Source organism: Caretta caretta, chromosome 7, assembly GCF_965140235.1.
Source record: "Caretta caretta isolate rCarCar2 chromosome 7, rCarCar1.hap1, whole genome shotgun sequence".
In the NCBI taxonomy this organism is placed as follows: domain Eukaryota; kingdom Metazoa; phylum Chordata; order Testudines; family Cheloniidae; genus Caretta; species Caretta caretta.
The window spans coordinates 124,641,975-124,668,953 of record NC_134212.1 but is presented as its reverse complement, the minus strand read 5'-3'; the positions used below and the strand labels follow the sequence as shown (position 1 = coordinate 124,668,953).

Sequence of the window (26,979 nt, the reverse complement as noted above, 5' to 3'; positions counted from 1 at the left end):
GGTAATCCCCTCTTTGCTGTGTTTGCTGTTCCACCCCTTGCTATTGCCCAGAAGAACTGATGTCACCTCCTGATACCGTTCACACTGTCCCCTTGTATTTATCATTCCAGTACAGTCTTTAATTACATGATCAACCTAAACAAACTAGGTAAATGCAACCTAGATGGAGCTACTATAAGGTGGGTGCAGAACTGGTTGGAAAACCGTTCCCAGAGAGTAGTTATCAGTGGTTCACAGTGATGCTGGAAGGGCATAACGAGTGGGGTCCCACAGGGCTTGGTTCTGGGTCCGGTTCTGTTCAATATCTTCATCAATGATTTAGATAATGTCATAGAGAGTACACTTATAAAGTTGGCGGATAATACCAAGATGGGAGGGGTTGCAAGTGCTTTGGAGGCTAAGATTAAAATTCAAAATGGTCTGGACAAACTGGAGGAATGGTCTGAAGTAAACAGGATGAAATTCAATAAGGACAAATGCAAAGTACTCCACTTAGGAAGGAACAATCAGTTGCACCCATACAAAATGGGAAATGACTGCCTAGGAAGGAGTACTGTGAAAAGGGATTGGGGGTCATAGTGGATCACAAGCTAAATATGAATCAACAGTGTAATGCTGTTGCAAAAAAAAAAAAAAAAAAAAGCGAACGTCACTCTGGGCTGTCTTAGCAGGAGTGTTGTAAGCAAGACACGATAAGTAATTCTTCCGCTCTATTCTGCGGTGCTATGGCCTCAGACGGAGTCTTGTGTCCAGTTCTAGGCACCACATGTCAGGAAAGATGTGGACACATTGGAGAGAGTCCAGAGAAGAACAACACAAATGATGGAAGGTCTAGAAAACATGACCTGTGAGGGAAGATTGAAAAAATTGGGTTTGTTTAGTCTGGAGAAGAGAAGACTGAGAGGGGATGTGAGAACAGTTTTCAAGTACATAAAAGGTTGTTACAAGGAGGAGGGAGAAAAATTGTTGTTCTTAACCTCTGAGAACAGGACAAGAAGCAACGGGCTTAAATTGAAGCAAAGGCGGTTTAGGTTGGACATTAGGCAAAACTTCCTAACTGTCAGGGTGCCCAGGGGGGTTGTGGAATCTCCATCATTGGAGATTTTTAAGAGCAGGCTAGACAAACACCTCTCAGGGATGGTCTAGATAATACTTAGTCCTGCCATGGGTGCAGGGGACTGGACTAGACGACCTCTTGAGGTCCCTTCCAGTCCTAGGATTCTATGATCACATCCTATTTCTCCTACACACAATATGCAGTGTGCTCCACAACCATGTAGTGTGTTTCTGGTATATAAGTGGCGGTTACTGTCTTTGATGGACACAATAGCTGAGGGTGCTACATGTGTGTGTTGTAGGTCCTAGAAAAAATGGTATGGTGTGTGGTATTGGAAAGAGCAAATGTGTTCATGTAATGAACGTCTTTGTCGTGTGTGCACACAAGGGGGCAGAGTTAAGGGTGCTTTGGTGTTTTCTGACTATTGTGTCTTCACATTCTCTTAATGTAGTCGTGTAATAGAACTGTTATGAACCTTTTAAAGTCAGTAAATTATTGGCTTTCTGTTTGAGACCAAGATTGGACTGTGGTCACTCTGGAAGCTTCTTTCGTTCCCTGAGGAAAAGCCTTGTTTGCTTCTGCAAGAGTTTATGTAGCATCGTAGGTGACGCAGCTGGAAATCTGTCTTGGGTCATAAGCTATGATGAATGTGATGGCATCCACCTATTCCTTGGCAGACCTTTTTTACCAGGGTTCAAAACAGCTGCACTATTTGGCATGTCTGGTAATCAGTACTTGGGAAGGACTAGGGGTTACTGAAGGTCAAGATCGAGGTTCATTGACAGAGCAGCTGGACGAATTCTGGTCAGATCCATCCAGTTCCCTGATGTGATGAATATTAAATTCTGCTCCCGGCTCTGTGAAAATAAGATAAGACGTTGACTTAGCTGGTCATGAGGGAGGGGTCTGTGCATGTTAATTTCATTGGACACTTTTCTAATTAGTTAATGTCTGTGCAGCACTTTGGAGATGGCAGTCGCTATGGATGTGCTGCTTGATATTGTTTTGCACGTATGAGCTATTCTGAAAGAGTGGTGACTCATTTAAGTCTTTATATAAAAGACCTCATTCCTTCCAACTCCTCCCACCTCAAAATTAGTAATGCTTGAACAATTCCCCCAGAACTTGAAGATATGGATAACTTCTTCAGAGTTGCTATGGTTTGTTTTAAAGGAAAACCACATTTAGAGGAATATGAGAGAGATTCTAATGTCTACACATAATTGCAAGAATAAGTCATTTTATGAGAAATCTTAAATGTAATAAAAATGATGAATCAGCTATTTAGTAGGGCAATTGATTGCAAAGTAGGATTAAAATGATCTTTTCCATTAGAAAGCATTGACTCAGTTTCTAAATTATTGTAAGGGAAGTGCTGTAAGTTCTTAACTTTTATCTTGCTTAATTGAAACAGTTGCTGAACCCACTGTAAAACGAAAACACGTGAAATGCACAGCACCTTCTACAATGCTGGACTCTGTCTTTCAGGACTTTTATTCTAAAAGCAAAGCAGATTCTTTCTATGCTACTAAAAAGACTTGGTTTCTATTCCTTATGTTGAGTTACTCTGTGACCTTGGGCATGTCACTTAAGCTTTCTTGTCCTCAGTTTTCCTATCTGTAAAAGGAGGATAATTCCTGCATTTGGCAAGAGCTTTGGGTTCCCTGGATAAGTGCTATCGAAGTGCAAAGTTTGCTGGTGGAAAATATTAAAATGGCAGCCCTACTGACTGAGCAGAGACAAGGAAACAGTGAAAGTTATTTTAAAAACGGCTTTTAATATATGTAATACACAATCCCACTGGATCAGTACATATTTCAGGTTGCATTATTAATCATTGGAGTTTTGCTTTGGTAACTGGGGGGCTTAGGTATTGACCACCAATAGCAATTGTCACTGATGATATTTCTTGTACTCCAGCGGTGGATCAAGACTGATTCAGTTCATTGATTCGTGTTGCTGGGCAGTTTTTGAACCAGTTGTTTCCAGACACTCCTCCACCCCAATCCTGCTGTCACAGGCTGCAGCAGCTGTCTAGCCTGGGAAGCTTGCCCTTCTGCAAAACTGGGGGAGAGTGGAGTAACAACTGTCTCAGTGAATCAGCTAGGCTAGGGGGAGATACACTGCATGCAGCTGCCAGCAGGAGCATGACTGAAGAGCCAATTGGTCAAATGGTAAATGGCTTGGAAAGAGGAAGTAAAGGCCTAAAATTTGACCTCCCTTCAAGCTGATAAAACTTTATTGTGACCAATGTTCTCTGGCTTTTGAGTGCCCACTTACTCATTCTGAAATACACGCAGGGCCGGAGGCCTGGCAGAACTGGGTGTAAGCGCCGCTTGCTGGCTCCGGAGGAGCAGAGAGTTATGTAGAAAGCATCAGTCAGCATAGCTGTCCCATTCCAGCTGACACAGTGATGATGGTGGCTGCGCTGGTTTCTGTGCCAGGAGGAGTTGAGGGATATAGAGGCAGGGAAGGAAATGCTTCCAAGCTTTAGAGATTGTTGCAAGGGGGAAGAAGAGGCCACTTGGACTTAGCCTTCCAGTGGAAATAGTAAATGATCTCTTGTTCAGCCTGCCTTTTTCTGCTGCAGCTATGGATGGGCAGGAGGAACGAGAGCTTGTGCATTTGAGTGAAGTTAAACCCGTGACTGACAACTACAATACCCACCTGCAGAAGTAAAGAAACAGATTGATAGAGCCAGAAGAGTTCCCAGAAGTTACCTACTACAGGACAGGCCTAACAAAGAAAATAACAGAACGCCACTAGCCGTCACCTTCAGCCCCCAACTAAAACCCCTCCAACGCATTATTAAGGATCTACAACCTATCCTAAAGGATGACCCAACACTCTCACAAGTCTTGGGAGACAGGCCAGTCCTTGCCTACAGACAGCCCCGCAACCTGAAGCAAATACTCACCAACAACCACATACCACACAACAGAACCACTAACCCAGGAACCTATCCTTGCAACAAAGCCCGTTGCCAACTGTGCCCACATATCTATTCAGGGGACACCATCACAGGGCCCAATCACATCAGCCACACTATCAGAGGCTCGTTCACCTGCACATCCACCAATGTGATATATGCCATCATGTGCCAGCAATGCCCCTCTGCCATGTACACTGGTCAAACTGGACAGTCTCTACGTAAAAGAATAAATGGACACAAATCAGATGTCAAGAATTATAACATTCATAAACCAGTCGGAGAACACTTCAATCTCTCTGGTCACACAATCACAGACATGAAGGTCGCTATCTTAAAACAAAAAAACTTCAAATCCAGACTCCAGCGAGAAACTGCTGAATTGGAATTCATTTGCAAATTGGATACTGTTAATTTAGGCTTAAATAGAGACTGGGAGTGGCTAAGTCATTATGCAAGGTAGCCTATTTCCTCTTGTTTTTTCCTACCCCCCCCCCCAGATGTTCTGGTTTAACTTGGATTTAAACTTGGAGAGTGGTCAGTTTGGATGAGCTATTACCAGCAGGAGAGTGAGTTTGTGTGTGTATGGGGGTGGGGGGGATGTGAGAAAACCTGGATTTGTGCTGGAAATGGCCCACCTTAATTATCATGCACATTGTAGGGAGAATGGTCACTTTGGATGAGCTATTACCAGCAGGATAGTGAGTTTGTGTGTGTGGTTTTTGGGAGGGGGGTGAGGGGGTGAGAAAACCTGGATTTGTGCAGGAAATGGCCCAACTTGATTATCATGCACATTGTATAAAGAGTTGTCACTTTGGATGGGCTATCACCAGCAGGAGAGTGAATTTGTGTGGGGGGGTGGAGGGTGAGAAAACCTGGATTTGTGCTGGAAATGGCCCAACCTGATGATCACTTTAGATAAGCTATTACCAGCAGGACAGTGGGGTGGGAGGAAGTATTGTTTCATATTCTCTGTGTATATATAAAGTCTGCTGCAGTTTCCTCGGTATGCATCCGATGAAGTGAGCTGTAGCTCACGAAAGCTCATGCTCAAATAAATTGGTTAGTCTCTAAGGTGCCACAAGTACTCCTTTTCTTTTTTAGGAAAAAGTCTGTTCAGCTCCCTTGTGCTCAGTAGTAATACTCCAAATGCATCACTGGGAACGAAAAGTAAATTACATAAGATTTGACCTTTCAAATACCTAGCTGCAAAACTGGACAAACTCTGCATTGCTGCTTTCCAAGCCCCTTCAGCTTCTTGTGGACTTCAGAAGCCTGGAGAGCTGGGGCTGGATTCTAGCAGTCTCATAGTGTGAGCTCTTCCCTTACTCTGTTCTGTCTAGGTTCTTATATGGCACTCATTACCATAGCATTTGAGTGCCTTTCAGACGTGCATTCATTCATGTGACTACACATCTGGTGTTTGTTCTCTCAGCCGCTCCCCAGGGGGAGAATATGCAGTGGAGTGGTTTGTTTTGGTAGGTGTGTTTTTTTTTTTTTTTTTAAATATGCGTGTTGCTTTGGGTTTATGTTAAAGAAGGCAGGTCAAAGAAACATGGACCTTGGAGCGGAAGGTGGTGAGGTTTGTGATAGTCCTTAGTTCTGGAGGCAGTTCATGTCACAGGCTTGGCCTGGCCCCTGAGAAGGTTCTGTCTTCTTCACAGATGAACTTCACCCTTACTGTAGAGAGTTGCATTGTGGCAGCAGAGTGTAGCTGCTGGCCATGGTCTTCATCCTGGAGTTTCAGGCTCTTTTAGATTCCTTGGTCCCAGGCCAGGGAGCAGCTTGAAGATAAGCACCGAGACCTTGAACTTAATTAAAAATTCTATAGGAGGCCAGTGTGGAGAGTCGAGGTCAGGTCTGATGTACTCGTGGTAGCCTGGGTTGCTGAGGAGACTTCCCTGCAGTGTTCAAACTATGGAATGAACAGACCAACTGTGGCAGTGTACTTGTAACCAAAGGAGACTGTACCATGGCTGAAAACTCTTCAAAAAGCTTTCCTCTGCCCACCAGCATCACCTCTCTTTTGCTTGGGTTCAGCTTCAGCCAGCTGTTTTCCCTCTGTGAGCTGATCTCATCCAAGCACCGGGTCCTTGGGGTTGCATGTGGTGAAGGGTAGATCGAGTTGTGTGTCATGGGCATGCTGCCGGCACTTGGTCTGACTAGTTCTTCTAGTGCAGAGGTTCCCAGATTCTTTGCTGGCATGATGCCATTTAAATGAAGTCTTTGCGCCAGGACCCCAGGCAGCATGGAGGTGCCATTTTGAAGAACAAAATGGCATCCTCTGCACAGTAGGGATCGCCATGACCCCAACCCCCAGTTTGGGAACCATCAGTCTAGAGGCTGCACTTCTGCCTAGTTCCACTTCTTCCCTCAGCGCGTCCTCTTCCTTTCTCCCATGTCCCTTCTGTCTGAGTCCATTGCAGGTGTTGCTTACAGCTCCTGGCCATGACTTTGCCCCCCACACTGGAGGCTCTTGCAGGGGGCCTGGTTGGCTCAAGAACGAGTCTGCGCTGTCACATTGAGCTCACCCTGCTCTGGAGGGTTGGCCAGGGTGGAAATAGCTTGGCCCCGCCTCGTACTGCCTGCACTTGTTATGGATGAGATCAGTTTTATTGACTTACAAAAAGTTTTGGGTTCGCCTGACCTTGGGACAAAGTTAGAAAATTCAATTTGTCTTAACTGCCGGGATATCGAAGAGCAGTTCAAATGAGCTCCAGTCCACTGCTTTGGCATCCGTGCCAGCTGGTAACACTCCCATTACTTCCCCCACCTCCACGGGTGGCTGGGACCTGGTGTGGGGCAGCAGGGGACAGGTACGTGGGTTGTGTAGAGAAGAAATTACTGGGGCAGTTTTACATCAGGCAGCCTGGTTCTTGGAGCTGCTGCTGTCTCCTCACACCAGCCCACTGCTGGCTCTGGCAAGCTGCTGCAATTGTTTCTCAGCCCGGTGACTCTTTGGATGCAAATATCTGGTATCCCGGGGAGCTGAGGGGAACAGGAGCAGGTGAAGGAGAGCCTGCCAATACAGACTGTCCATACCCCTGAGAGAGGCACCAGCTGAGCACTAAAACCTGAAAGTAGTTATGGAATTCGGCGCTGAATGAAGTCAGCCGCGTAAAATGGAGAAGCAGCATCTAGCTGTTAGAGGAGTAACCACATCCAGCCTTTAAAAAGGCTCAGGCTTCTTTCTGTGGCTGTAAAACCACAGCAGGGGAGAGGGAGCCACTGGGAAGAGAAAGGGCAGGAGAACTGGCAATCAGTCCCCACCCTATCAGAGTGGGGAAGGGGTGCGAGATACGTTAAGCAGGGATGTGGGCAGACTCCTTATTGCTTTAGTTCCTCACCTGACGAGGGCAGTCGCTGATGTCTGGGCTGCCCTCTTGTCAGGAGCTGTGAGAAGGTTTCCTCTCCCCACACACGTGGGCACTCAGAGCCAGGGACGAGCCCGCTGATGCATTAAATGTATCGCTCTGTCGTCTGTGGGCTCCCCAGACCCCTCGCCCCCAGGGTCTCAGCTGATCGACAGTAAGTGGGCCGGCACCAGCACTACCCCTGGGTAATTGGTTACTGTGACGAAGTGGGACGGTTCTTAATGTTTCCTCTGAATAGTGTGGGGGTGCCTCAGTTTCCCCTAGGCAGTTCTTAAGTATCTAGGGGGTGGGGTAAGGGTGTATGATCATTGCAGAGCCCTAGAGGGCAGGTGTGTGCAGGAGTCTGGACACAGAGGATGGCCGACACCCTGTTTCCTGGCAACGGATGGCCTGGTCCTTCCCCCCTGCAAGGTGAGAGCTAAAGGGCTGGAGAACAAAGGAATCAGGTGCCCTCCTGGTCCGGGAAAGGGACAAAGGGACAGAGGAGGAGGGGCTGGAGGGTGAATCAGTTTGGGACTGGCTGGGGATGTGGAGTGAAGGGCAGACGTGGTTGTCTGGCTCACTGCCCCCCAAAATGGGCCGAGCTGAGGGGTCCTGTTCTCTGCACCTACAAGCTCTGTGTTAGACCATGTTCCTGTCATCTAATAAACCTTCTGTTTTACTGGCTGGCTGAGAGTCACGTCTGACTGCGGAATTGGGGGGCAGGACCCTCTGGCTTCCCCAGGACCCCGCCTAGGCGGACTCGCTGTGGGAAGCGCATGGAGGGGCAGAGGATGCTGAATGCTCTGAGGTCAGACCCAGGAAGGTGGAAGCTGGGTGAGCTGTGTGTCCTGAAGACAGGCTGCTCACAGAAAGGAGACTTCCCCAGAGTCCTGCCTGGCTTCATGGGCACTACCCCTGGGTAATTGGTTACCTGGTCCCTGGATGCTGGGCTAGACAGTGCCTTGGGCAACGTTGGTGCAGGAGTTTGTAATAGCGCTGCAGCGATTTCCAGGTCACGCTTCCAGTCCTAAGCCCGTCTCTTGAGAATGCTGCTGGCAGTTCTTTCCCTTCAGACCCTATTGTCGATACTCATCTCCCGAGGAGTGGTTTGATCACTGTTGTGCAGAGCTTCTGTGCACACTTAAAGTGACCAATTCCCCCACCCTCAGAACAAACTCGAGTACCTCAACAGACAGTTGTAGAGCCCTGTGGCTTCCCTGCCTTCAAGCCTTTCTTCAGGCATCACAATTACTGTGGTTGTGGATTTGTATTGTTCTGGGGTCTCCCTTCTTGTCCCCGTTTAGAAAGAGATCTTTAATGTATTGATCCTCACAACACCACTGTCAAGGTGGTAGGGAAGTGCTGTTTTCTCCTGGGATGCAGGGCTAGGAGACAGGACTCCTGGGTTCCATCCCTGGCTCTGTCTCTGACTGACTGTGTGACTTGGACAAGTCATGTCGCCCCTCCGTGCCTCAGTTTCCCCACCAGTGAAACAGAACTGGTAATACTCCCCTGCCTCACAAGGGGGCTGTGATGCTGAATTCATTATTATGAGGTCCTCAGATGGAAGATGCTAGAGGAAGACCATTTCATTTGTGAGTAACTAATCTTTCGTTCTCAGATACATGAGCCTGGGCCATTGCTCATGGTTTTGTTCCTGATCTGATTTCCTGGACACCAGCATGGGGAGGAGTTCTTCCCTTCAGCCAGGTGGCAGCCTCGCTGTACCAGCCCTGGCAGAATTGCCTTCCACTGCTTTCTCAAACGGCTGTGCATTGCCATCCAGCTGACTACGTCTGACCTGGGCTGGGAGCTAGGAACTGCCATCCCGGTGCAGCGGAGTGCTCTTTTCGGTGAGGTTCCCAGCCTCCAGCATGGGGTTACACCAGCCCCCTTGCCACCTGTCGTACTAGTACTCTTACAATCTTTGTTGGCATCTTGGACCTTTTCCTTCACCGCCCCACCCTCTCCTGCTCTCTCAGCCAGCCAAATGCCCTGTTTCCACGAACACCTTCCCAATCCAGGGGCTTTGGCCCTCGCCCCCTCCTTGTTCAGATCCTCCAGCAACCTGCTGCTTCCACAATGTCTACAAAAAGTCAGTCATTAATGAGTAAATCGCCTCCTCTGGGCCGCGCAGCGTCCTGCCGTCTGTGTGTGTCTTTTAGATGGCAGCTGTCAGGGCGTTGCCTGGTGTTCGGGTGCACTCAAGCAGCTGCCGCTCAGACTCCCCCCGACAGACGCCCACTCTCAGCTCTCCCGGGTTAAAAGAGGAAAATGCTTGAGGCCTGGGTGCTTGCTCCCCACCTGGGGAGATGGGGAGCTCAGAGTGAAGCAGGCCCAGGTTTGTCTGTCTGCTGCTGCTGGGTGTGGGAAGCTGATTCGCTCTCTGTCCGGTGTGAAGGTTACAACTTCCTCCTGCCTTGACTGCGCTGCTCCTTCACACCCATCCGTGCCCTCATTCACGCAGCGTGCAGGCCCCTCGCGGTCTTCAGTGTAGTGATCCTCAAAACCCTGCTGGGAAGCAGGCAGGGCCGTGTGGTTAGCCCCAGGGTACAAATGAGGCGCTGAAGCACAGGGAAGCAAAGTGACTTGGCCGTGGTGTCACGAGGAGTCTGTGGCAGACCAAGGAATTGAATCCAGGTCTTTCACGTCCAGCCCTGCTGCGCTGGGCCATCCGTTCTCTTCCTTACTGCCCATCTGGGACGCCGGGCGTTTTTCTCCGTGTCTGAGGGAGCAGGCTGGCTGTAGAGCGGTCACATGGAGTGACTGTACTGCTTCCCCGGGCTGCGCCTGCCTCCAGCCAGTGAGCACCTTGAGGAGCTACCTTGCTGGGTGCTCCCTGTGGGGCCAAGATGGGAGGAGAACACCCTGCGGGGGGGAGCTAGAAGCAGCGCCGCATCCTGCTTTCCTGGCTCTAGAAGAGGGCGTGAGAGCGGGAGACTGTTGGAGCTGTAGTCCATTGTGCAGGGAAATAGAGCTTCCTTTTCCATGCTGCCTGGCCGGGAGCCTCCAGGGACTCAGATGGAAGGTTTGAAGGGGTCAGTTGCTCTAAATGCACAATACTATATTATATTTGGCGTTACAGAGCTAGTTGAGGGGAGCCACGTGGCTTCCTGCCCCACTTCCTCTTTGGTGACCATTGGTGCACCATTCAGAAGACTAGACTTCTGAACTGGGAGCACAGCAGGGAGAGAAAAACTATGCCCCAGCTCCTCCCCATCCCCATGGTCTGTTTCCCAGGATTTGACAGCCGGGTCTCTCTTGGGATTGGTCCTTTTTTTTGCTCAGTTGTGCAATAGCCTGCCTGAGCCTGGAATGCTTTTGGCAGAGTTTGCGCTCCCATTGCAAAGGGCCAAAGACCTCTGCTGCCTTCCCGTTCTGAGCCCACCCCCCGCACATCCGGCATCCAAATAGAACGGAAACGTTGTACTGATCCCAGATGCTCCTGGGCTGAGTTCGGTTCAGTTCAAAACGAGACTCGCAGAGAAAAAAGGTCCATTTTATGCAGTGAAGGGAAGCAAAATCTGTTGGGGCAGGAGAGAAGGGGAGGGATGTCGGGCAGGAGGAATCCTGTGCTCTCCAGGAGCTGGAGTGAGAAGACCTGCACCCCAGAACCCCAGTAGCAGAAGGGCTGGTCTGTGCAAACAGCTCTGTGCTGTAGGAGCTGAAAGCTCCACCAATCTGCAGTAATTTCAGTTTAAGAAACCGGGAGGGCATCTTAAATGCCAGTGGTCCTATTTCTCATCCTCTGGCTGTAATGATTCCTGGGAGAATAAACTGCCTGAGAGCTGAGACCTGGAGACTGATGCTAATCACCTGTGCATCCTGTCACATGCCTCCTCCCTAAATACCCCTTTTATAAGGATCTGCTCCACCATCCTTTAGTTCCTGAAGTTCTCGGTGTACATGTGGGAGTTCAGGCTCTTTCTTTCTGTGGTTTGTTTAGGAAGCACTACCAGTGTGCTTGTCTCTGTACAAAATGGAGACCCAAGCCAAACATTTATTCAGATTAGGTAGGTTAAGGCTTACCCTGCTTTTGTTGCTAGAGCAGCTGTGGCAACCTCTCTGCTGGGCCCAGGAGTCAGGCCCGGGGAAGATGGGCATGCAGTGTGAGGGGGAGAAGGAATCGCAGGAAAGAAGGAGAAGCTGGTTTTTAGGGAGAGTGAGAACCTAGGGAGTGGAGAACCTAGGTGGTTTGGTAAAAACATCCCCATTTTCCAGTTCATGCATGAAACAAACCTATGGCTTGTTGGCAGCTTTCCCGTAGCTGTTAACAAAATTGGAGCACAAGCTCTGGGTGATGTGACCATGCATAACCAGAAATCACAATTCTCTGAGCATCCATGACTGAGATATTGATCTGCTGCTCCGCCAGGGGGCAAACATGCATAATTTATTGGCATGGTACTGGGCTGAGGGCAAGCTGTTTGTGTGCTGCGTGTAGAGAGCAATTCCCTCTAACGAGGAAGAGGTAATGCACTTCGTCTGGCATCAGGCTGCTCAGTTATTCAGAGCTTGGGGTTCCGCCATTGTACCTTCCCTCGCGGCTATTTTAGCTGCGGTGTCATCATTGAAGAGCACCGGATGTCCGCAGCTCTGTAAGTTTTGTTTGCGCTGGAAACACCATGAAATGTATCGGCAGGTCCTGCCTTGTAAACAAAGTACTAGGACATCCCTGCTTACCGGTTTAGGACTGACAGTCCTTCCTGTGCCCAAGCTTTTGCTTGAGCAACTTGTCCAAAGAGTCTGATGTATGATGTGGCTGGGCGAAAGACGGCTAACAGTTCTGGCAGCAATGATGCAGTGCACCTGCTTACTAGAGGCTTTGTAAACGTCTCGCACACCTGGGGTTCCCAAAGAGCCAAACTAATGCGTCAGCATAGTATATTCAGTGACCGTAATCCTGGCAGGTCTTAGTCCCTGAGCTGTCTTTGCTGTGAGTTTCTCTGTTCCCTTAACCTGCATGATAGAAAGGCGTTTGGAGTGGGCAATGATTTGGTGCAACTCAGATTCCCAGGGTGATTTAAACTGCAGTAAGATCTTGTCTCTTCTGACAGAGAAACTGGAAATTAAGCATGTGAGCACATTTGTTACAGTGAGTGAAGCTGATGTGCAGAGCACAGGGATTGTCAGTCCAGATCAGAGCAGTGGCCCGTCTAGTCAAATATTCTGTCTCCAGCCCAGTGTGGTACCAGATGCTTCAGAGGAAGATTCAAGAAAGCTCTTTGTGAACAATTACAGAATAACCTGCGCAGAGGAGAAGTTTTTCCCGCAGTCCCCTCTCTGTTGTTTGGTTTATGCCCTGAAAAGTGAGGGCTGGTAAATCCTTTTTGAAAAAGAAGTACCCTCTAATGACAGACAACATTTGTGCTCACTGTGTCTGCATGTTCCATACAGCTTAGTGGATTGTCTATGCACTGTACATCCATCTCTGCTGGAATCATAGAATCATAGAATATCAGGGTAGGAAGGGACCTCAGGAGGCCATCTAGTCCAACCCCCTGCTCAAAGCAGGACCAATCCCCAACTAAATCATCCCAGCCAGGGCTTTATCAAGCGTGACCTTAAAAACTTCTAAGGAAGGAGATTCCACCACCTCCCTAGGTAACGCATTCCAGTGCTTCACCACCCTCCTAATGAAAAAGTGTCACGGAGTCCCTGGGCGATGCTGTCACGGAGTCCCTGGGCGATGCTCTGGAACTGCTCCCCATGAAGTCAGTCAGGACTCTGGGGTAGTCGCCTTTCTGTGAGCAGCCTGTCTTCAGGACACACAGCTCACACAGCTTCCACCTTCCTGGGTCTGACCTCAGAGCATTCAGCATCCTCTGCCTCTCCGTGCGCTTTCCCCCAGCGAGTCCGCTCAGGCGGGGCTCCTGGGGAAGCCAGAGGGTCCTGCACCCCAACTTTGCAGTCAGACGTGACTCTCAGCCAGCCAGTAAAACAGAAGGTTTATTAGACGACAGGAACATGGTCTAAAACAGAGCTTGCAGGTGCAGAGAACGGGACCCCTCTGCTGGGTCCATTCTGGGGGGCAGTGAGCCAGACAACCAGGTCTGCACTTCACTCCATGTCCCAGCCAGCCCCAAACTGAAAACCCCCTCCAGCCCCTCCTCCTCTGGGCTTTGTTCCTTTCCCGGGCCAGGTGGTCACCTGATTCCTTTGTTCTCCAACCCTTCAGCTCTCACCTTGCAGGGGGGAAGGGCCCAGGCCATCAGTTGCCAGGAAACAGGGTGTTGGCCATTCTCTGTGTCCAGACTCCTGCACACACCTGCCCTCTAGGGCTCTGCAATGATCATACACCCTTACTCCACCCCCTAGATACTTAAGAACTGCCTAGGGGAAACTGAGGCACCCCCACACTATTCAGAGGAAACATTAAGAACAGTCCCACTTCGTCACATCTCTCCCCCCTTCGAGATCGAACTGAGCGGGGTCACTTTAGCCGGTGACCTGGGGAAGTTCGAAGCCACCAACGTTCCCATGGATGCCCCAGCATCTCTCCCATTCCTTGGTAGGAGTTACACCAGGCCCTTCCATTTTCACACCCTCCCTTAGGTCAGGGGTGGTCGATAGCACTCGCAGGCCGCATGTGGGAAGGTTTATGCAGCCCATGCCCTTTGGCCACCCCAAGAATGTCTCCCCATTGACCATCACCTTCTGCTCCCACTGGAGGTCCAGGGGGCCTGGCCCCAGGAAACTCCACACAGACATATAGGTTGGGGTCAGGAGTGGGAGCCTGTCCACATCCCCAACCATCTGGCTGACGGAGTCTATGGCCTTGGGACCCAGCAAGGGAGCTAGACACCGGGGCTTTTCCGCAGGGTCCCCTTGGTTCAAATCGCCAGCCTGCTCAAAGGCAGTGAGGTGGGCATCCACACCCCCCCCCTCCTTAACCAGGGGCAGCAATTTAGTCTCGAGGTTCCCTGCGGAACTGGCACCCCGGGGTCTATCCCCACTCACCCCGGGGAGGTCCCCTAGGCCTCTCCGCTCCCCCACCGCCAGTTCATGCTGCTGCTGCTTCTGCAGCTCTTTCTCGGGCTCTCGCTGTCTCCCACGGTCCTCTTGCTCTCTCAGACTCAGCTCCAGTCCCGTCCGTCTCGATCCCCCGATGGGGAACCCGATCGTGAAGACCCTCGTCTGGTCGGGGACAGGAGTCTTGGCGATGCCTGGCTCCCGCTCCAGCTGCTCCCAGATCCTGCTATAGCCCCAGTTGGGGTCAGGAATCTGTTCCTTAGAGCGGTCATCCTCCTCCAGCTGCACGATTAACTCTGCTTTGGTGAACTTTCCAACGCTCAACCCTCTCTTTTTGCACAGGGTGACAATGTCCTTCTTAAGGAGACGGTGACAGGCCGTCACTCCGCTCCTCCCAAGTTGTTGTGGACTCACAGGCCCGTGTGTTCTCAGCTCCCCACGGTTTCCAGGGAGAACCCCTAGTGTGCCAGCCCTTCTCGAGGTCACCACCTCTTTGCCAGGGTCGAGCTGCAGACTCCTCCGCCCCTTGGACTGCTCGCTGCAATCCCCAGGGGAACCCTGTTACTGCACAGTCCTTCTCGCTGGTCACACACTCCCAGGGGTTAACCGCCCCCCGAAACCGCTCCTCTCTGAGCCTTCAGCAGGCCTGGTCCTCGGCAATCCCCCTTCGTGTTACTGCTCCCCAGTCACTTACTGCAGGAAGCGCCATCCACGGGGTGCAGTACATCCCACCGCTGCCACCAGTTGTCACGGAGTCCCTGGGCGATGCTGTCACGGAGTCCCTGGGCGATGCTCTGGAACTGCTCCCCATGAAGTCAGTCAGGACTCTGGGGTAGTCGCCTTTCTGTGAGCAGCCTGTCTTCAGGACACACAGCTCACACAGCTTCCACCTTCCTGGGTCTGACCTCAGAGCATTCAGCATCCTCTGCCTCTCCGTGCGCTTTCCCCCAGCGAGTCCGCTCAGGCGGGGCTCCTGGGGAAGCCAGAGGGTCCTGCACCCCAACTTTGCAGTCAGACGTGACTCTCAGCCAGCCAGTAAAACAGAAGGTTTATTAGACGACAGGAACATGGTCTAAAACAGAGCTTGCAGGTGCAGAGAACGGGACCCCTCTGCTGGGTCCATTCTGGGGGGCAGTGAGCCAGACAACCAGGTCTGCACTTCACTCCATGTCCCAGCCAGCCCCAAACTGAAAACCCCCTCCAGCCCCTCCTCCTCTGGGCTTTGTTCCTTTCCCGGGCCAGGTGGTCACCTGATTCCTTTGTTCTCCAACCCTTCAGCTCTCACCTTGCAGGGGGGAAGGGCCCAGGCCATCAGTTGCCAGGAAACAGGGTGTTGGCCATTCTCTGTGTCCAGACTCCTGCACACACCTGCCCTCTAGGGCTCTGCAATGATCATACACCCTTACTCCACCCCCTAGATACTTAAGAACTGCCTAGGGGAAACTGAGGCACCCCCACACTATTCAGAGGAAACATTAAGAACAGTCCCACTTCGTCACAAAAAGTTTTTCCTCATGTCCAACCTAAACCTCCCCCACTGCAACTTGAGACCATTACTCCTCGTTCTGTCATCTGCTACCACTGAGAACAGTCTAGATCCATCCTCTTTGGAATCCCCTTTCAGGTAGTTGAAAGCATCTATCAAAGCCCCCCTCACTCTTCTCTTCCGCAGCCTAAATAATCCCAGTTCCCTCAACCTCTCCTCATAAGTCATGTGTTCCAGTCCCCTAATAATTTTTTTGCCCTCCGCTGGATGTTTTCCAATTTTTTCACATCCTTCTTGTAGTGTGGGGCCCAAAACTGGACACTGTACTCCAGATGGGGCCTCACCAATGTCGAATAGAGGGAAACGATCACATCCCTCGATCTTCTGGCAGTGCCCCTACGTATACATCCCAAAATGCCATAGGCCTTCTTGGCAACAAGGGCACACTGTTGGCTCATATCCAGCTTCTCATCCACTGTAACCCCTAGGTCCTTTTCTGCAGAACTGCTGCCGAGCCATTCGGCCCCTAGTCTGTAGCGGTGCATGGGATTCTTCCATCCTAAGTGCAGGACTCTGCACTTGTCCTTGTTGAACCTCATCAGATTTCTTTTGGCCCAATCCTCCAACTTGTCTAGGTCCCTCTGTATCCTATCCCTACCCTTCAGCGTATCTACATCTCCTCCCAGTTTAGTGTCATCTGCAAACTTGCTGAGGGTGCAATCCACGCCATCCTCCATATCATTAATGAAGATATTGAACAAAACCGGCCCCAGGACCGACCCTTGGGGCACTCCGCTAGATACCGGCTGCCAACTAGACATGGAGCCATTGATCACTACCCGTTGAGCCTGACAATCTAGCCAGCTTTCTATCCACCTTATAGTGCATTCATCCAGCCCATACTTCTTTAACTTGCTGGCAAGAATACTGTGGGAGACCGTGTCAAAAGCTTTGCTAAAGTCAAGGAACAACACATCCACTGCTTTCCCTTCATCCACAGAGCCAGTTATCTCGTCATAGAAGGCAATTAGATTAGTCAGGCATGACTTGCCCTTGGTGAATCCATGCTGACTGTTCCTGATCACTTTCCTCTCATGCAAGTGCTTCAGGATTGATTCTTTGAGGACCTGCTCCATGATTTTTCCAGGGACTGAAATGAGGCTGACTGGCCTGTAGTTCCCAGGATCCTCCTTCTTCCCTTTTTTAAAGATGGGCACTACATTAGCCTTTTTCCAGTCATCTGGGACCACCCCCGATCGCCATGAGTTTTCAAAGATAATGGCCAATGGCTCTGCAATCACATCCGCCAACTTCTTTAGCACTCTCAGATGCAGCGCATCCGGCCTCATGGACTTGTGCTCTCCCAGCTTTTCTAAATAGTCCAGAATCACTTCTTTCTCCACAGAGGGCTGGTCACCTTCTCCCCATGCTGTGCTGCCCAGTGCAGCAGTCTGGGAGCTGACCTTGTTCGTGAAGTCAGAGGCAAAAAAAGATCGCCTGCCATATCTACTATTCTTTCTATACATCGGGATGGTTTGTCCCTGTAACCTCAATAAGGATTCTTTAAAATACAGCCAGCTCTCCTGGACTCCTTTCCCCCTCATGTTATTCTCCCAGGGGATCCTGCCCATCAGTTCCCTGAGGGAGTCAAAGTCTGCTTTTCTGAAGTCCAGGGTCCGTATTCTGCTGCTCTCCTTTCTTCCTTGTGTCAGGATCCTGAACTCGACCATCTCATGGTCACTGCTCCCAGGTTCCCATCCACTTTAGCTTCCCCTACTAATTTTTACCAGTTTGTGAGCAGCAGGTCAAGAAGAGCTCTGCCCCTAGTTGGTTCCTCCAGCACTTGCACCAGGAAATTGTCCCCTACACTTCCCAAAAACTTCCTGGATTGTCTGTGCACCACTGTATTGCTCTCCCAGCAGATATCAGGGTGATGGAAGTCTCCCATGAGAACCAGGGCCTGCGATCTAGTAACTTCTGTGAGTTGCCGGAAGAAAGCCTCGTCCACCTCATCCCCCTGGTCCGGTGGTCTATAGCAGACTCCCGCCATGACATCACCCTTGTTGCTCACACTTCTAAACTTAATCCAGACACTCAGGTTTTTCTGCAGTTTCATACCGGAGCTCTGAGCAGTCATACTGCTCCCTTACATACAGTGCAACTCCCCCACCTTTTCTGCCCTGCCTGTCCTTCCTGAACAGTTTATATCCATCCATGACAGTACTCCAGTCATGTGAGTTATCCCAACAAGTCTCTGTTATTCCAATCACATCATAATTCCTTGACTGTGCCAGGACTTCCAGTTCTCACTGTTTGTTTCCCAGGCTTCTTGCATTTGTGTATAGGCACTTGAGATAACTCGCTGATCGTCCCTCTTTCTCAGGATGAGGCAGGAGACCTGCCCTCTCGCATGCTCCTGCTCGTGCTTCTTCCCGGTATCCCACGTCCCCACTTACCTCAGGGCTTTGGTCTCCTTCTCCTGATGAACCTAGTTTAAAGCCCTGATGGAGTTCTTCTGAGCAAGGTTCTGTTAGGGAAGTGAGAGTTGGGGGGGCGGGGGGGTTCCCTAGGCTAAGATAGGCTAGGGAAGAGGTAGTTCAAGGGCCATCTGTTTGCCACTTGATATGACCAATTCAGATGCCTTGCTGCTCCAGTTCCAGCAATCCCAGCTCCTGAGAGTTCAGCAGCAGCACCTGGGCCAGAGGCTTGGCTAGGTGAACTTCTGTGGGCAAGGCCGGAAATCAAGGCTCTTTACAGGTACTTGTCTCAGGAATGCCTCGTAAGCTGCTGTGACACTGATGCAAGGCAGCTGTCTTCAGCCCAAAGTACTGATTGTGGGAGACTGCAGCGTTCCCCATGAGGCTTAGTTACCTTGGAAACCTGTTTTAACGGGATCTCGGCTCCAGCGAAGAGCCCATCTCTACCTGCTCTTTCTTTGTTCCCAGAAAAATAGTTGCCTGGAGTCCTCCCAGGGCTGAATGCCCATGGAATGAAGGCCCTGACCACAGTTTGATTCAGAGGATGAGCTGTAGTGGGGATGGTGCTTCGTGGCTGAATTCCAAGTGCATTAATGCTACTGTGTAGTGGAATGTGCTCCGGGAGGCTGGGGTCGCAGTTACCCTCCCTTTGGGCTGGTATAGGCTCTCTGCTGATATCGGTGAACTTCTGGCATTGGGAGCAGAGCTTTCAGGGCTTTATTCAGGCTCCATTCAGACCACTGTTCTGTCTTCACATCTGTCGCTCACTCCTTTTTCTGCATGCTTGAGTCTCTGGAAACCCAAAGAAATGGACAATTTCCCCCATATCTTGTTGCTTCCCCACTAAATTTTCTGTCCCGTAGCTATTTCCACTTCGGGGCCGGCAGTTCTGCCTCATCTGAAAGCTAGTTTTCCTGTTCTATACAGCACCCTCCCAAATTGGGGCTGGTTTGCTCCCGCGTCCTTGAGAAGGGACTTAAGAATTAGTGTGTGTAACACATACAAGTGAGGACTAGGGTGGAGGGCAGTGGTGGGTAAATACTGTCCAAGGATTAATTGGTCTCTTCGTGCTGTATTGCCCAAAGGCTGAGGCAAATATTGAACACTCGCAGGAGCGATGTTAACACATGGACAACTTCCCCCCACTGCTCCTGCCTTCCAAGTGGGCCGTGGTCTCGCCTTGACTCTGTTACACGCGGGTGGGTGATGACTCTGAGTGAGTCTCCCTGAGACCTTGCTGGAGTTTCCAGGGTGGGTTTCTCACCAGCCATCTTTCTCCAGCACCCATTGCTGTTCCGGCTAGCCTGCTTCTGCTGCCCTCATTTAGCTGGTGCCTGCCTTACTGCTGCTGTTGCCTGGCTGAGCTAGGTCACGGGCTGCAGCATGTGCTGGGTGGCCGCAGTTCCGCAAGCTGGGATGCTGGCTTTGAAAAAGATTAATCAGATCCAAGTTGTACCTGTAAAACCGAGGGCACAGCCTGACATGAAGCTGTTAGCTCCAGGTACTAATCAGTGAATAATAAACAGCCTTTTAAAGTCTGCCTTTACAGCTGCCTAACTTACACGTCTTGTCCACCTAATTTGGCTGTCTTAAAGTCCCAGAACCCCATATCTGGCGGCTGATTTCAGAGTAGAGCACGGGTTTAGAATCTCATGTAGGCAGACCCACAAACCGGGCTTTGGTTCCCGACCGTATCCCACGTGGAGGGGAGGGGAAATCTTTGAAAATCACTCTGACACTAATAATTACCAACAGTACCGATGGTCTGCTTCCGTTGTTGCGAATGTTCAGCATGCAGTGATGCTTTGTAAATTGGACACGCTTAAAGCCCTCTAATTAGATTACCTGAGTTCAAATGAAAGGGCTAACGATCTTTCCCTAGTGTTGGATGAGCCTTTATTGATTTATTTGTATTCAGGTGACGAATCTGAGCTGGGTCTATCGTTTTCTCTGCACAGCCGTAGATAACTGGCACAATAAAGTACCAGATCCTTACTAGTGCCGTCACACCACCGGAGAGGAGCCGTGCCGCGTGTTCTGCTGCCTCGTGTCGTCAACACAAGTGACAGCAGAGTTCTAATTGCACAACCTCATGTTGATGATGTATGGAGCAGAAAGGGGATGGCTGGATTCTCCAGGTTCCAGGCATAGCTTGAGGTGTTGACAGGTAGAAAAACCTCATTGTCAAGTAACTCCACTTGAAACTGACAGATTTGATCTGGAAGTTGATGAAGGAGAATAAACCTGGGATGATGCCAATTTCCACAGTCGTTTATCAGACCAGAATAGCATTTTCACTTGTAAAGCCGTCAGTAAGTTTGAGTGCTTCCTGATCACTGGGCCAGTGGTTAGGATGGTGAAAATGCACTTGTATTTAAATGGCTTCTTGAAAAAGCTTTGATTACTTTTATTCTTTCCCTTAGCTCTGATCAACTTGCTGAAATTCCTCATGTCCAACGAGACTGTGCTGTTGGCAAAACACAACATCTTCACCTTGGCGCTCATGGTGAGTGTAGAGAAACCGGGTTCACATTGAATGACATGGAGGAGAGGGTTCCATGTTGGGTTGGGGCTGGCCTGCTGAACAGGTATTTAAGCTGTGCAGAGATCAACGTACAGCTCTCCAGCTTGGGAACCTATCCATGCTAAGGAAACATAGGGGAACCCCAAAGACAACACTTGTTGGGATGAGGGGTGTGGGCAGAAGGATGCCTGGGATAACTCGTACCAGGGACCTTAGAGGTCCTCCTGTTGGGGGCCAGGGCAATGGTTTGCCAGACAGCTGTGCTCTGGGGGAACTGAAGGGAGATAGAAAAGCAGGAGAAGGGAGATATTAGTCTTGCATACCCAGATGGGGTGGAAGTCCAGTGGTGTAGACAAGATTGAGTTGTCTCCCTGCCTTTGCCAGCCTGGGTGAAGTGTGTTTTGTGGGAGAAATCAGGAAAAGCCAGCTTGGGATGGGAGACCCTGAAACTGGAAAGAGAAGGCTAACCAAACAAGGAAGTGGGGGTGTTGTCTTAATTTCCCATAGAAAATTACTGCCTAGCTAGCCGATTGGCCTGTGTCTGACAGTAGCCAACAGCAGATGCTTCCAAGGGAGGTCCAAGAAACCCCTTAATGGATTGGCAGTTATGTAATAAGTTTGCTCTTAAGGGAAGTTCCTTTCTCATCCCAGGTAGTTGGTGGCTGGTTTATTCCCTGGAGCAGGCAGAGCTGTAGATAACTGGACTCTACAAGCTAATGCTCAGAATTGGTTAGCTCAGTTTTCTGGGTCGTGGTAATGGTGGGCATGCTGTAGCCTCCCCACCCCGTAAAGCATCAGAAATCTGCCTGTCTTAAGGTTTTATCCTGCTGCCCATCGCTGTTGGGTCTGAGCACATTCCACATAAGAAATGACAGAGCAAGAGGGTGGCGTTTGGATTACTCTTTGATGGGCTAAAAGAATATTGTCCAGTGTACTATGGGCTTATTGCTCTGAAGGTTTTAAACACATCTGGGTCTGATTGGCGTCTATTGTAAATTAGATTTTGTGTAATGATCCCCTATTGTAATTTTAATTTTTTTGTAGGTAGTGAACTTGTTCAACATGTTCATCACCTACGGAGATACCTTCCTCCCAACGCCCAGCAGCTACGATGAGCTGTACTACGAGATCATCCGTATGCACCAGAATTTCGATAACCTCTACTCCATGGGTGAGTGAGTGGCCTCTTTGAGATACTGTTGATAAAAACAAGCAGGAAATAAGCTGTGTGTGATATTCGTGGTGGTGCATGTTTGGGGTATGTGAATATAAACATTTCTGTATTTGCATAGATACCCAGTAAATTAGGACTTGAGAAAGGGATAAATCTGTGAAAAGAATAAACTTTTTCTTTTCCAAAAGGACAAAGTAAATTTCATTGGCTCTTTACCAATGGAACAGGCCTGTTAAAGTGATCCAGTCTGGGTGTACAAGAGGGCACCTGTCTAACAAGCATCTGTTGTTAATGCAAATATGAATTTGCCCATGTGACTAAATATGTGATATTGAAATATGTGATATTGAAGGTCATCAGAAACGCCTGAACCCTCATGTAGAGTTAACCAGCCTATAATTTGTCTCTGCCAAGCCATGTTGAGCTCCCAGCTGGGAAAACATGCCTTCGTCTGAGGTTGGAGAGCAAACACAAGCTGCAGAACCAATCAGCACAGGGAAATGGGCATTGTAAACAAAAGGGGTGAAAAGCATTTGAGAAATGCATGACAAGAAACCTGCTGCCTTGGACAAATCACACACTGCGCTCCTGCGGCACCAGAACAAAGCCAGAGAGCACAAACCCACGGGCAGCGAGGAGGAAGTCACTGGACAGAAGAATGTGCACACTGGCAAAGCAAGGAGAAGCCATCCTTCAAAGAGAGAGGAGTGCATTGGAATACCACCCAGTGAACCCAGCAGGGAAGCGAAGAACAAAGGAGAGAAGCAAAAAACATGTGGAGGCATAATCAAGCAGTATACAAATGAGCCTGCATTCAAGAACAACCGCAGCAGGGCTGGTTTAATGCTGCATGCTGGAATCTGCGGATAAAGGGATGTCTGTGTACTCTTTGTCTGCCCCTCTCCTGAAGGGCATGTCCCCCCGGTCCCTCGCACTCCCAGTGTGAACATGTAACTGCCATTGTAAATAATGTGAGTAACACAAGCACATAACAGGGGTTAGAAGGCCTGTAAGAGAGAGCCAGCCAGCCACAGTGCACTACAGACAAGATGCAGAGAAGCACTCCCATTAAAATAAAGATCATTAGCTGTTTCTTACGACTGCAATTGAACTGAGTCTCTGCAGAATAAATGACAGAAATACATTAGAACTGGAAAAAGTGTGGAAAGGGCAACAAAAATGATGAGGTGAATGGAACGGCTTCCGTGTGAGGAGAGATTAGTAAGAATGGGACTGTTTAGCTTGGCAAAGAGACGACTAAGGGGGGGATATGAAAGAGGGCTATAAAACCATGACTGGTATGGAGACAGTGAATAAAGAAGTGTTATTTGCCCCTTTCCATAACACAAGAACCAGGGGTCACCAAACGAAATTAATAGGCAGCAGGTTTAAAACAAACAGAAGGAAATGCTTCTTCATACAACGCACGGTCAACCTGTGGAACTCCTTGCCAGGAGAAGTTGTGAAGGTTAAAAATATAAGTGGGTTAAAAAAAGAACTAGCTATGTTCCTGGAGGATAGGTCCATCAATGGCTGTTAGCCAAGATGGGCAGGGAGACAACCCCATGCTCTGGGTGTCCCTAAACCTCTGACTGCCAGAAGCTAGGACTGGAGGACAGGAAATGGATCGCTCAATAAATTCCCCTGCTTTGTTCATTCCCTCTGGGGCACCTGGCACCGGCTGCTGTCAGAGGCAGGATACTGGGCTAGATGGACCATTGGTCTGACTGAGTCTGGCCGTTCTTATGTTCTTCTGTTTTTATCCCTCTGTTGTAAATTACCTGTTTTTTGTCACCCATGCAAAGTACCAAAGAGTCAGTGGTGCTCACAAAGCAAATGCTGCTGCCCTTCCCTTTGGAGCCAATCACTGCCCAAGGAGCTAAGCTGGTAACGGGGACATGTCTGCACTGGGCAGCGGGTGAAGCCAGAGAAAAGTGGAACGAAGGAATCCACGCTCATACTCTTTCGACTGGGCTGCAATAGGCATGTCTGACCTGCTGAAGCAATTCATTTCTCACATGAGTATGTTTTCCATTCCGCTCTGTGAAGCGAAACCCTGTGAATTCACACTACAGATGCCTGAGTGGAAACCGCTCTGAAGTGATTGCTGCCGGTGTTAGGAATGGGATACTTGCTCTCTGAGAAAACAGTGCTACGCTCAGAGCCGGCATCTTTTTGTCCTCTAGGAAACGGCAGGCGTCTGGGGCTCCTGGAAGCAAGGCGCTACAGCTGTGTCTGGCTAGGCATGCAAGGAGCTTTCCCCAGGCTTTGCCAATGTGCTCGCTCTGCACTTGCCCTTCTGCTGGGCCAGCTGTGGGTGGAGACTAATAATAGAGCCAAAGGACAGGGTCCAAATGGCCCAGTTCTTGTAAAGTTCATAGCACTAGATGTGAAAGAAAGCGAAGAATCAAATGCAGTAAAAATCTTAAATGAACCAAACTGTAGCATAGAATCTCTATGGATAGTAATTCCATGCTCGGATAATAAGAATATAGCGGTAGGGATATATTACTGACCATCTGGCCAGGATGGTGATAGTGACTGTGAAATGCTCAGGGAGATTAGAGAGGCCACTAAAATAAAAAACTCAATAATAATGGGGGATTTCAACTATCCCCATATTGGCTGGGTACATGTCGCCTCAGGACGGGATGCAGAGATGAAGTTTCTTGACACCTTAAATGACTGCTTCTTGGAGCAGCTGGTCCTGGAACCCACAAGAGGAGAGACAATTCTTGATTTAGTCCTAATTGGAGCATAGGATCAGGTTCAAGAGGTGAATCTAGCTGGACTGCTTGGTAATAGTGACCATAATATAATTAAATTAAAATTCCTGTGGTGGGGAAAACCCCACAGTGGCCCAACACGGTAGCATTTAATTTCAGAAAGGGGAACTACACAAAAATGAGGAAGTTAGTTAAACAGAAATTAAAAAGTACAGCACCAAAAGTGAAATCCCTGCAAGCTGCATGGAAACTTTTTAAAGACAGCATAATAGAGGCTTAACTTAAATGTATACCCCAAATTAAAAACATAGTAAGAGAACTAAAAAAGTGCCACCGTAGCTAAAGAACAAAGTAAATGAAGCAGTGAGAGGCAAAAAGGCCTCCTTTAAAAAGTGGAAGTTAAATCCTAGTGAGGAAAATAGAAAGGAGCATAAACTCTGGCAAGTGAAGTGTAAAATATAATTAGGAAGCCCAAAAAAGAATCTGAAGAACAGCTAGCCAAAGACTCAAAAAGTAATAGCAAAATTTTTTTTAAAATACATCAGAAGCAGGAAGCCTGCTAAACAACCCGTGGGGCCACTGGACGATCGAGATACTAAAGGAGCACTCAAGGACAATAAGGCCATTGCGGAGAAACTAAATGAATTCTTTGCGTCGGTCTTCATGGTTGAGGATGTTAGGGAGATTACCAAATCTGAGCCATTCTTGTTAGGTGACACATCTGAGGAACTGTCCCAGATTGAGGTGTCATTAGAGAAGGTTTTTGAACAAATTGATACACTGAACAGTAGTAAGTCACCAAGACCAGATGATAATCACCCAAGAGTTCTGAAGGAACTCAAATGTGAAATTGCAGGACTACTAACTATTTTCTGTGACCTATCATTTAAATTAGCTTCCGTACCAAATGACTGGAGGATAGGAATGTGACGCCAATTTCTAAAAAGGGCTCCAGAGGAGACCCCGGCAATTTCAGGCCAGTAAGACTCACTTCAGTACCGGGCAAACTGATTGAAACTATAGTAAAGAACAAAATTGTCAGACACATAGATGAACATAATTTTTTGGAGAATAGTCAACATGGTTTTTGTGAAGGGAAATCAATGCCTTACCAATCTACTAGAATTCTTTGAGGGGGTTAACAAGCATGTGGACAAGGGGAATCCAGTGAATATAGTGTATTTAGATTTCAGAAAGCCTTTGACAAGGGCCCTCACCAAAGGCTCTTAAGCAAAGTAAGCAGTCATGGGATAAGAGGGCAGGTCCTCTTGTGGATTGGTAACTGAATAAAAGATAGGAAAAAAAGGGTAGGAATAAATGGTCAGTTTTCAGAATGGAGAGAGGTAAATAGTGGTCTGTATTGGTCCCAGTCCTAGTCAACATATTCAAAAATAATCTGGGAAAAGGGGTAAACAGTGAGGTGGCCAAATTTGCAGATGATACAAAACTACTCAAGATTGTTAAGTCCCAGGCAGACTGCGAAGAGCTACAAAAGGATATCTCAAACCTGGGTGACTAGGCAACAAAATGGCAGATGAAATTCAATGTTGATAAATGCAAAGTAATGCGCATTGGAAAACATAATCCCAACTGTACATATAAAATGATGGGGTCTAAATTAGCTGTTACCACTCAAGAAAGAGCTCTTGGAATCATTGTGGATAGTTCTCTGAAAACATCCACTCAGTGTGCAGCAGCAGACAAAAAAACAAACAGAATTCTGGGAATCGTTAAGAAAGGGATAGATAAGAAGACAGACAATATCATATTGTCTCTGTATAAATCCATGGTAGTCCCACATCTCGAATACTGCCTGCAGATGTGGTTGCCCCATCTCAGAAAAGATATATTGGAATTGGAAAAGGTTCAGAAAAGGGCAACAAAAATGATTAGGGGTATGGAACGGCTGCCGTATGAGGAGAGATTAATAAGACTGGGACTTTTCAGCTTGGAAAAGAGACAGCTAAGGGGGGGATATGATTGAGGTCTATAAAATCATAACTGGTGTGGAGAAAGTAACTAAGGAAGTGTTATTTACTGCTTCCCATAAACACAAGAACTAGGGGTCACCCAATGACATTAATAGGCAGCCAGGTTTAAAACAAACACAAGGAAGTATTTTTTCACACAGCGCAGTCAACCTGCGGAACTCCTTGCCAGAGGATGTTGTGAAGGCCAAGATTATAACGGGGTTCAAAAAAGAACTAGATAAATTCATGGAGGACAGGTCCATCAATGGTTATTAGCCAGGATGGGCAGGGATGGTGTCCCTAGCCTC

At 48.8% G+C, this 26,979-nt stretch overlaps 1 protein-coding gene across 4 annotated transcripts in view; it reads left to right on the top strand.

Annotated features, from left to right (window-relative positions):
- ARMH3 (armadillo like helical domain containing 3) overlaps positions 1-26,979 on the top strand; it is a 194,357-nt gene that overhangs the window by 79,428 nt on the left and 87,950 nt on the right. For all 4 annotated transcript variants that reach the window (XM_075131117.1, XM_075131116.1, XM_048857270.2 and 1 more), the window contains 2 exons: positions 20,701-20,783; positions 21,846-21,972. In XM_075131117.1, the coding sequence (XP_074987218.1) occupies positions 20,701-20,783; positions 21,846-21,972 (210 nt within the window). The remainder of the gene's footprint in view (positions 1-20,700; positions 20,784-21,845; positions 21,973-26,979) is intronic.